The sequence below is a fragment of the Oryza sativa genome, chromosome 8 (assembly GCF_034140825.1).
Source record: "Oryza sativa Japonica Group chromosome 8, ASM3414082v1".
Lineage (NCBI taxonomy): Eukaryota > Viridiplantae > Streptophyta > Magnoliopsida > Poales > Poaceae > Oryza > Oryza sativa.
The window spans coordinates 13423423-13435339 of record NC_089042.1 but is presented as its reverse complement, the minus strand read 5'-3'; the positions used below and the strand labels follow the sequence as shown (position 1 = coordinate 13435339).

At 44.7% G+C, this 11917-nt stretch overlaps 1 protein-coding gene across 1 annotated transcript; it reads right to left on the bottom strand.

The window, feature by feature from the left end:
• Positions 1-459: 459 nt before the first annotated feature.
• Positions 460-9036, bottom strand: LOC4345241 (CBS domain-containing protein CBSX1, chloroplastic). Its single transcript, XM_015795318.3, has 8 exons — positions 8684-9036; positions 3579-3666; positions 3439-3503; positions 2607-2655; positions 2016-2068; positions 1183-1298; positions 1009-1066; positions 460-928 (listed from the first exon to the last, which is right to left on the bottom strand). Exons 1-8 carry the CDS (start codon positions 8885-8887, stop codon positions 854-856), a joined length of 708 nt encoding a protein of 235 aa, XP_015650804.1. The 5' UTR covers positions 8888-9036; the 3' UTR covers positions 460-853.
• Between the last annotated feature and the right edge of the window lie 2881 nt (positions 9037-11917).

Genomic DNA, 11917 nt, shown 5'->3' with positions numbered 1-11917 from the left:
AAAAACCATTCCTACAGGAATAATCACGGTTTATGGCAAATCCATTCGTTTTGTAGGATTATGGCAAAGGAAAGCAATGGAAGAATTCCTTTGTATGTGATTCCTATGGAATTTTGTAGGAAAATTAACATCCACTTGGACCTCTTTTTTCTATTCCTACGCATAGGATCGAGGCAAATCACTCGTTTCATTATGTATTTGAACCTAAGTTACACAAATTAGAGTATTCAAATCTTGATTGTGGTAACTTAATACAAAGATTCCTGTATTTTTCCTACCAACCATCTAAGAGTCATTCCTATGCTTTTCCTATCCTAAGTTTTGCACATGCATTCCTATGTTATTCCTACGTTTTTCCTACTCCTGTGATTTGAAAATCCTGTGACCCGAATAGGCCCTTATACTTGCCTTTCCTATGAATCAAAGAGGCTTGAAGGGAAAAAATCCTTTGGAATCCTATTCCTCCAAAAGTCCTTTGGCATTCCTTTAAATCAAATTGGCCCGTATGTTTGTGATAAATTATACAAAATACCCATAGTTTTATGAAATTTACTCTAAAAAAAACTAAATACCATAAAACCATTCATCTGTCTCTAGATACCGTTACAACCCATGAGCTGATATAGCATGGCACTAGTATAGTAGAAAATTAGAGCTTCCCTTTCAACTGCTACGAGTCCTTTAACCATCACTTTACACTTGGCAGTTATTGAACTTACGCCTGGTATAAACATGGTGGCGAAGTTCGCTTGCCACTGAAACAATGGCTTGAATTCAATTGCCTAGCCGTATGTTCATCTCCCCGATGTAGAAGCCCCTAAATGTCTCCAAAGGGTCAATCCACAGTATCCATTCAAAGTTCACCTTCAAACTTTTTCTTAATTTTAAGGGCAGCCCTGACGACGTTCCCTCTTGTTATGATCCCAACCTTCCAAATATAAGTTTGTCTCAAAACAACTGAACTCAGGCAAAAGAATAAAAGGAAAGAGATAAGGTTTGCCCACTCACCAATTTGCCTGAACTGTCAACTACAGGTAACCTGCGGTACTTAGTTTCAAGGAGTAACCTGTGGAATATGACATCATAATTTTTATTGAATAATAAAGGATATCCCTTTTTTTGAGAAATTTAAAAGTAAGTTAGTGATGTATATCAGAATTGTTTGCAGTTTTCTGAAAATACCTTGCAGCATCTTCAAGGTTAGTAGTTTCACGCACCACAAGAGGTGCAGACGTCATAACATCACCAATGACTTTCCCATTGGTTTTGCTCAAGAGCTTCTGTATCTCATTGAACGTCTATAGAGTATCAATTCATCAAAATCAGAAACAGTTGAACACGAGTAGGAAAAAAACATATATAAATAAAAGGAACAAAGCATACACGATAGTCGATAGGCAAGTTTGAAGAAAATGCCACATTCTTATCTGCATCGATGCAATATTCTAACTAATTTAGTTGTTAATAGTGATATTCCATCAACTGCAATGAAGGTTCCAGGACACTACTGTGTACTTCTCATCCAAAGAGATATTGTTGCACAAACAAGTGACATCTAGCACCCCGAACAAGATAAGAATCTCAAGTCTGATGGTTTAAGAGAGTTCACTGTGAAAAATACAACAGGCTGAGTGTGAAACTATCCTATCCACTCTTTTCTGAAGGATATGCAAACTGTGTACATGCAAGAAATAAATGAAACTTGGTCCAAATCAACATAAAGTGTGTACATTATGTTTCAGCCAAGCATCACAATTGTCCAGTTGAACAATCCAAATCTTGGACAGATGGAATGGTAAAGACCAGCCACCAAATGGTTATGTGATTCACTAAAATAGTAAAATTGCAGTATCAGATTGACTTCGAGGGGATCATCTTAACATGGCAATGGCCTAGAAAAATTACTTTTATCAAGAATTTCTTTTAAAAAACTTCTATAATTTTTTATAAAAAAGGTCCACTTGAGCTGGACAAAAACTGAAATCAAAGTTAAAAATAGATTTGTTTGTAAGTACCTTCCAAGTACTATCCACCTCAGGAAATATGTCTACTTCCGCAAGTCCATTTCCTGAAGAAGATTATTAAAACAGTAGAACAATACACAGTGAGCATCATAACATGGGAAAGCTGTTGCTAATTTGACAGATAAACAATACCAAAATGATCCCAGGTTCCAAGATTATTCAATAAACATGCTGTAAACTAGATGAAGCCAAACCATATGATGTTGCAACTTGCAACTACATGAGATTTGAAACACAGTTATTTAAACCAGGTGGAACTGGCAGTCCAACTGGGAAAAATCAGAACCAGAGCTTAGACCAGCTTGGTTTGCTAAAAGACCATGGTACAAGCTCTGGCTTCTAGGGAATCTCCACACGTTCAATACCACTGGATCAACGCCTGGTTATTGATTGGAATAAGAATTGATGTCTATGTAGCCATTATAATTTTATATTTAGCCTTATAAACCATTATTTTAACATGAAAATGGTTAAAAGATAATATAATTTGAACCAGCAGTTCACCAGTTCATCAGCTGGTCCCAATAACTACGATTTCAACTATGTAATAGTGAATGCCAGCATCAACTATTACAAGAATACCTGATATTGAATCGAGTGCTAAGAGATCATAATCTGACACAACGCCAACCTGCGGATGGGAAATAAATACTGGCACACATTAATGCAACACTTACACAAACTATATTGCACAGCAACACTATGTTATAACTGGGACAAAGCATGCTTGGTTCAGAGTTTAAGGTTTATTCAACATAACAGGAAATTAAGCAGCTAAAGGTCTACATTTTCTGTATGAATACTGCTAAGTAAAAGAAAAACATTGAACTTTCGAATGCTCTAAAAGGTAAAGGTTGAACATAACTAACATATTATCAACAAAAACTTTGATATGTTATATGTTACAGAAAAATAGTGGTGACTGGCAAGAACGTGAAACTCAGAAACAGAAAAAGAGCGAACCAAGAAAAAGTCCCAAGTTCAATCATGTGTGGACATGGACAGACAAGTAATGTAGGCTGATGTACAGAAGCAAAATGTGACAGATGGCCAGCCTTGGCTTAAGGGGTCCAAAAACAGCAGTCGCCAACATGTGTTCATAAATCTAGGAGAATTAGAACGTAGAATTTGTGATTAATAAGAAAAGTGAAATATAAATATGAATATCAAGTTGAGTAATCACTAAAGAATGGACAATATTCTTTTATCAATCAAGCAAGAAATATATATATTCCATCTATTTGCTGAGTTCAGTCATATCAAGTTATGCTATCTCTCCAATATAATACCCTAATCCCCTGAAGCAATGACATCTGGCCCTCCTCTACAAGTAGCTAACTCAATATGAAGGTTCACCGTAAATAGTGGTGTGCTTCAAAAAGACAATATTTAAATACAATATTATACCACTTACCAAATTCCACTCGTCATCAATAACAGGAAAGCCAGTTATCCTATGCTCCACCAGCATCTCAAGGGCTGCTCAAATATAAGATAAGTTGGTACCTCCTAATGAAAGAAAGAAGAGCACACAGCATAAAGGGGGAAAGGAACCTTCATCGACTGAAGTTGTTGACTTCACAACATGGAGTTCTTCCCTTTTAGTCATAAAATCACCAACAGTGTAAATTCCACTGTTTTGCTGAATAACAAGAAATTCAGGAATATTAATATGGATAAATATATCTCAATCCTGCAAATAGAAATTTGTATGTACCACATAAAATTGGAGGTCAAGCCTCATAGAGAAGGAAGTTATAGAGGAACAAGTCCACATCAATCTTGAACTACCTCTGTCCAAAACATAACCTTCAATTAGAATACAACATCAACCTACTAAATTTTTCATCTGACCCCTTTCAACTCACTCAACCCAGTTTTGGGCCGACTCAAAACTGAATTGTCAAATCAAGCCTCATCATCACTAGGATATGCATGCCACTCGGAATGAAACGGCAATAGCTCCTATATGAACTACTGGGGAGATCATAGCGGATAAGTCGAGACCTAACAAAATAAGTAAACCAGCTGTGTCGCAAAAGACTAGGATGGGAAACAAAACGGAATGTACCGGATTTTTAGCACGTACAACCATCAAACCAGAGACCAAAGCAGGGCTCGACAAAACTGAAAGTATCATGGTACATCGTCCTCCCTTGAAATGGAACTTGAATGCTGGAGCAAGAAGACGCATTCAAGTCGATCTATTACGACCAGCGCGGTTGTTCGTATTTCATTTTCTTCTTCCAAGCTGACACTCTTCTTATAAAAGAAGAAAGCACTCACTGAATTACTTACTGAATCTCAATATTAGTTCTTCCTCATCGTCTGTTCTTTCCCTCCCATCCCCCCACTCAGCAACAGAGAAAAACAACAGAAGGAGCCACAGCTTGATGGAGCTCAATAAATATCCACTCCTGGATGAAGCTTACTAGAGATCCACTGCAAATCCTGTCATGTCAGATCTTACGTGTGAGTATTCACTTTTCAGTACTGAAATGTATTGATTGGTTTAATCCACACTGAATTAACCAGAACGGAAGGCAAATGAGTAGTCTTTACTATGCCCATGGAAACTGCAACAACACTTGCTGGTTATTGGCTATGCACTTACTCCCTCCCTCTCATAAAATACCAACCTAGTACTGGATGTGACACATCTTATATTCAGATTCGTTGTACTAAGATGCGTCACATTCAGTACTAGGTTGGTATTTTATGAGACGGAGGGAGCATGTTGCAACAATTTGAGGAAGGCAATGGTGGTTTGGCTGTGGATTTTGATGGTAAGCACAAACAGGTTGATCTCATGTGGCTTGCTTGCATCTCCATGCTGAAGCGACTTGGACTGAAACACAAACTTATCCTGGCTATCCATGGAGCACTTCATGGTTGCTGCAGTGGTGCATCCATAGCTTGACAACATAGCTTATTAAGACGGGGGAGCATTGTTGTTGTGCGCACCACTGGTGAGGTCACCTGCAGGCGACATAACCAGTGACCATTCCCCACACATCTAGATATCATAACCCATAAGGAGGTGCCAGGCCAAGTGGAGCCAGGTGAATCTGAAAGCACCAAGTCCAAAGTGAACATGTTGCATATCTTGCCCGGTGGCATCAAAGCTGACATAAGGGCGACATTGAATAGTCCAGTGAGAGAGTAACATTGAATCTGAGTTAATGTGGAGGAGGTTGGTGCTAACAATGTAGAGAAATAGATGGAAGAGATGTAGGACAACGAAACCTTTTAACAACGCCCACAAAACCATAAACCTGGTGGGTGTCATATTGTCTTTTCAAATTTCAAGCTTACCTTGGGAACAAGCAGAAGGAACTCAATTCATTTACTGACAGGTCAAAACCATGCATGCAAAAACAGAAGCACCTCATCAATGTATTCGATATGGATCATTTCTTCAGCCGTACCTATCAGCGCCGTTGTTGACAAAAGAAACACAACAGCGCCGCAAACGCTGCGCCAAATTCTGCGGATATTCCGTACATCGCCAACTAGCACCATACTCATTGTTTTTTGTTTTCATTATCAGTTTGTTAGGATCGGTTGTTAGGTTCTCAAGCTTTGTCCTTTATCTCTAAGATTAGTTATTCCCTTGATTATAAAAGGGGGCACTGCATTGTAATCAAACAAGCAAGATCAATCCAATCTAGTTCTCTACACATTCAGAGCCTCTCGCTGGCTGGGGATGAGCCCTATTTTCGGCCTGAGGGCGATCGTGAGTATCACTGTTACCCCCTCCGCAATCATCCCTTTCGAGCATTCGCCGCTACAACACCACCGCCGCCGTGCGCCTATCAGCTTGGCATCATAGCCATTCGCCGCTCTCGCTATGTTTGGCGAGCACGTCGAGCCAAACGCCGCGTCACGCGGTGTTGAAGCCAAGCTCGACCAGCTGATCGGACACATCACCTCCCTCACCACCAGGCTTGATCGGCATGACCAACACATCGCTCGCATGGAGAAATATCAGGAAGGAGATCGTTCGCCCCCACCTTAGCATCGTGACCGATCTCCGGCAGATCACGACGATCGCCGCGGTCACCGCGGTGCATCATGCTACCACAAACTCAATTTTTTGACGCACGACGATGAAGATGACCCGTTAAACTGGCTCAATCACTGAGCAGTTTTTTCAGGGACAGGAGATGTTGGAGGAAGAAGAGCCGAAGAGGTGTGGCTGGCCTCATATCACATGACCGGTGCAGCACGTGAATGGTATCACCAACTCAATGCACTGAGGGCGTCCTAACGTGGTCGCGCTTCGCCAACTTCGTCAACCTTCGTTTTGGACCACCGGTGCGTTCCAAGAATACTACGCGAATGCTATCCCACCTCCGCTGTACTGGGACAGTCGAAGAATACTAGCGTCGGCTCCTCTCGCACCTAGCGTGAACCGGGCCCTTGATGGCATCCCAGGTAGTTAAGCTTTTCATCGCCAACCTGCTTAAGCCACTCGCACGAACATTGAGATGCAGAAACCCTGCTCGCTACAGATGGCCATGAGCCTGGCATGGGCTTACGAGCAGCGGCAGGAGGACCAAGACAAGAGCGTTTCGCTCATGGCGCCCAAACCTCAGCACAAGACCTGCTTTGCCCCACACCTGATCACGTCTACACGAACACCAGCCCCTGTCAAGACCGGGTCGTCTTCCTCCACGCACAAGTAACTGTTGGCCCTTCCGCCGGTAGCCGATGCCAAGCCTCGCTTCAAGTGCCTCACGCCAGAGGAGATGAATGAACGGCGCTCCAAGGGCTTCTGCTTCAACTATCCGGAGAAGTTTAAACCCAGTCACAAGGGTGCTGCAAAGGGGATTTTCTAGGTCAAGTCCATTAACGACAACGCCACCGTCCTTACCCCTGAAGATACCGAGGCGATAGAGGTGTTCCTCCTCGCTCTCTCGAGCATTTGCACCAGCCGCACGATGCAATTGCCGATCATCATCAAGGGACACCACCTCGTCGCTAGGGGTGGCAACAGGGCGGGTTGGACAGGAACGGCCCTGCCCCCGCTCACTTACGGGTTCACCCGGCCCCAGCCTTGGAGTGACGATCGGGGCAAAATTGATCCCCGGCCCCGGCCCCTGTTGGGCCCCGAACTCCGGCCGGGTACCCGTAGCCCCGATGCAAGTGGCAACTGCTGGCGCCTGGAGGCTGGAGGGAGAAGAGAATGGTGCTAGGGACTTGAAGACGAAGGGAAACGACTCAAAGAAGAGATAGGATAAGGAGGCGCCTAGAGATGGAGGGGAAAGACGCGAGGAGTCGACAGCCAACGAGACATGGGAGCCGGGAGTGATAACGCGGTCGGTGAAGCTTCGTCGACGGCTTGGCAATAACGGCGGGTGGGTAGAAGCCGAAGCGCGACACGAGACGATGCGTGTGCGTGCCTCATCCTCCTAGCCTCGCTCGATTGCCGCCGCCAGGAACTGATGCCTGATGCTAGATGGATTAGGTTTTGATGTTGAACTTATATCTCCTCTAAAGTGGGCTGCATAAGGTTATTTCTTAATGGGCTTGCCATCCAGACTTGTGATGGCAGTACGTGGGCTGCTTTTGTTGTTTGGTGGGCTTTTCTTAGCTAGTGGGCTATCTCTTGCTCAAAACTCCAGGGTCCCGCGGGTGAAGATGCTGCCCCGGCCCCAGAAACTAATAGGGCCCCGCGCCCGCTCACCCACGGGTGAGAAATTTCCCCCGCCCCTGTGGGGGAAATTGCCACCCCTACTCGTCGCCCTTGTGGACTCAGGCTCCACGCATAATTTCATCGCGGGCGAAGCTGCTCGCCGCCTGGGACTCAAGCTGACACCACTCCAAGACGCCTGGGACTTGAGCTGACACCACTCCAAGACATCAACGTTAGAACAGTGACCATGTTTCTTGCTCGGGCTGCAAACACGATCTCTATGTCCACATCCACGACAAGTTTTTCGACATCGACATCTACTCCCTACCTTACAAGGGTTCGACGTCGTCCTTGGTGTCTAGTGGCTGTGCCGCCTCGGCCCCATTACACTTTGAGGTACTCTCCATGGGGTTCTGGTGGCAAGACAACCGCGTGCTCTGGCGCGTTCTTCCTCAAGCCGTTACTCCGTCGCTTCGTCCTCGTCTTCTTCGACGACATCCTACAACACGAACAGAGAACATGATTCTTGCTAGTTGCTAGCCCTTTTCGTTGCAACATATCCAGTTTGTTCATAAGGTATCTTCAATTTCTCAAGTTCCCGCTCAACAATTTCTTATCTAGTTCCAGTCTAGGCAGTCGCGCACCAGATCATGGCTTGGTCAATGCCAGAAGAATAGAAGATTAGATAGATAGAGGAGCATGAGAGCTTAAGAGTCCTGGTGGAGGAACGAATGAGCGATGGTGCCAGATCCGGAGGACCAGATGGCCAATTCTAGAACACTATCAACTGACGGGTGGAATTTTATCAATTAGATTCTGGAGAATGGTAAATCCTAAAAATATCGACGAAATCACACGATCACCAAGATGATCACATCCACCCTCAGCAGTCTGCACGGTCAATCAAAGTTCCTGCCTAAACAAAACTCCATGCGTCCACGCCACAATTCAACTGCGAATACTAAGTCAAGAAGACAGCACGAATAAACATTAAACAAGGCAATGGGGACAGAGAACTCACCCCAGCGACGGAGGCGTGGTGCGGCAGGCCGCGCGCGGCGAGCGGGGCGGCGGCAGCGGACGGGCGGACGGAGGCTCTCGACGGCGGCGCACGGGACCCAGCAGCGGGAGCCGCCAACCGTGGCTCCGAGGGCAGGGAAGGCCGCCGGCGGCCGCCGGCAACAGCCGAGAAGTCGGCGCACAGGAGCAGCAGCGTGGCGCCCATGGGAGCAGGTTCCCCCGACCCCCGTCACACACACACACAGTCTCTCTCCCTCACGCACGCCACCTCCCGCTCGCTCGCGTTGGGGTTCGTCGTGGTGTGGTTGGGGAGAGTGGCGAGCGAGAAGGTGAGGAGGAGGAACTTGTGGCTCCGCCTGCGCCTGTGTCCCGTTTGGGTAAAACGGAATGGAAGAGAGGCAGCCGGGCAGGGATATTTTCGCTAGAAAAGGAAACAGTAATTTTTTCTCAAGCACGCTACAAATGCTAAGGCTCATAACACGTGCATTTTTTTTATAATGGATTTTTATTAATCCGGTCTCTATATCCACGAAGGATATACACGGCTAAAAGTACTTAGACCCACATCTCAATAAGGAGGAGAACACACAACCAAAAAGGAAAAGAAAACCAAACGACCTCGGCACATCTCTGCTTCTCTGCATCCTGCCATATTCTCCTGAAACGGCTAGCATATTATCTTGAAACGGCCAGATTTGACGAGTGGAAGTCATCTAGTCGTCGACGCCCCTAGTGCATTGTTGATGCAAACCTCCGTTGGTGCCATCCAGGGGCGGAGCCAGGTGTGGGGCAACTTGGGCTTGAGCCCCACACTTGGCAGAAAAAATAGTAAAGAATTTGTTAATTTTCTTATTAAAATTCTTTCAAGAAGTTCAACTCTAGTGATTAAGTCCTACTCTTCACATAATCCTAGCTCCGCCCCTGGTGCCATCTTCATCCATTTAAGGTGAGCTGATGCCACACGCCGCCATTTAGCCCACTTTCAATCGTTGTCATTCGTCGTTTAGCCAAAACTAACCAATTAAACACGAACCGACGAGATCAGCTTCCACTTCGCCGGATTCCAAGGCCTCCACTATCCATTTCCGGGCTCAGACTGCCGTCATTTCGGGCCGCAGGCGCCGACCAGAACCGCCATATCATAATGCGTGCATGCTTATTATTATAAAAACACACATATCCTACCTGTATGAGCTCCTCCGAAAGTAGAACTAGAGTAATAGTTTAGCAACTTTGCTACATTACACTTGAAACGTGTTTTTATGTAGGGCACTTTAAAACGTGGAATTAGTGTTTATGTAGGATATCATAAGTGATTAAATAGCATAATTGTATTCTTGTCCTATTTTAAAGTTCAATTATCCCCGCAAAAAAAAAGTTCAATTATGATTTTATCTAAAATCGGGTTTGTGATTCCTTCATTTTCTAAAAACGAAGCCCAAATTTACCCCTATTCCGTTAAGTCAAGTTAACTCGCAATTTTGATAATTTGGCTCTTTTACTAAACCTATTCTACAACTAGACCCTCACAGAAACTATAACTAGAAACATATCTTTATCTCAACGCCATAGATATTGGCGCTAAGGACCAATATCTCAGCGATAGGTCCATTGACACTATCACCTATGGCAGCCAGTTTAAAATGATCGATGCTAGACCCAACTAAATAGTCAAGTGAGTGTAGTGTAGTGGTAAGTTACAGTTGTGTTTCCTCGAAGAACACTAGAGAGCGTACACGTGTAAGTCACATTGACGCATATGCATATAGGTGTTAATGACCAAATTTGGTAATCTGAGTATCAAAGGTAGAGTTAAGATCGAAGCGTAATCTAAATCCAAGATCGTTTCGAAGACAGAGTAGGAATCGGCTGAAGTCCGAATCGGCTGTGATCAAAATCGGCAGAGTCCAAGTTGGACAGGGTTAGCCGATTGAGACGAATCCGACAATATGGCATGGCATACGTTGTCGGATTAGGTTGATGTACTTTATGATGATTGCACGCATGGATAGAGTCCTGAGAAGGCAATTGTATCTATTAATTAGGATATTTTATGTAATTTCCTTAGAGATATGTTTGGGCAAAAGTTTGCCGCAAAGACTTATGGTATCTTAGAGTTTGTTAGAGATAAGAGTCGTGTCCGATATTTTTCGGGTATAAATAGGCCTCAAGCCTCATGTAATAAAACTAACACACGTTCAATACAATCTCGGCGCATCGCCACCCTTTTTATTTTCGTTTTGTTTCGACGAGTTCTTGCTTTCGGGTTGAGCTGCATCGGTTTCGATCTTCAACAAGAGGTAAAACTTGTTATGACGGCTTGCGTTTTCGGGATTAGTGCTTCCATCTTCATGATACTCTAATCTTGTTTATGTAATTCATCGAGTTATCATATATCTTATATAATCTCCAGCAATATCGCTATCTAACCTACAATCGGCTAACATCTATCAGTAGAAGGCAGCCGATTAGGTTAAATATCGATGTTGACTTGGATTATATAGGATATCTACCACTCTATAAAACATCCAACGGCTTGATTGTCTAGATATTGTCCTTCCTTTCATACTTATAGCTGCATCAGTTGAGTTTGATCTTATGAGTCGTGATTAGAATCTCAATCTCTAGCCTGTCTTTGGTTGCCGATTAGAGTAGCATCGGGGTTTCAGCTGATCTTACCTGATTTGACTATATTTATCTTATGTGCTTAGTTGACATGTTAAATCTGCCCTTTATATTAAGATCTTGTTGCATTTAAGTATATTAGGCTTCTGTTTGGTATATTCTATTTGCGTTAATATCTTAATATAGAGTGTTATCGGAGTATTAGCCGATACATGCTAGATCTATCTGATCGGCTATACTATGAACATATATACTGTCGGTGACATGGGGCCGGGGGTATCATGACTAGAGGCTTGGGTAGCCACGGTCACCCACGTGGCCTGACCCCCTCGGGGGGGGGGGGGGGGGTCGGGCCCGAGGGTGACGTAGCCACCCCTCCCTCTGTCTCCCCGAGGGGTCGGGCCGCTCCCGTTTCGGCCCCGAGGGCTGGGGCGCCCTGACCCCCTGTGGTTTTGGCGCCACGTGTGTGGGTTAGGTGAGCACAGCGGGGCTCACCTAACCGCATTTATGGCGGGTTGGACGAGCGCGCCACACCGCATTTAATGCGGCGCAGCGCACGCTTATCCGGTCCGTGACCGGTCGCGGTGTGTGACCGGTCACAGACCGGTCA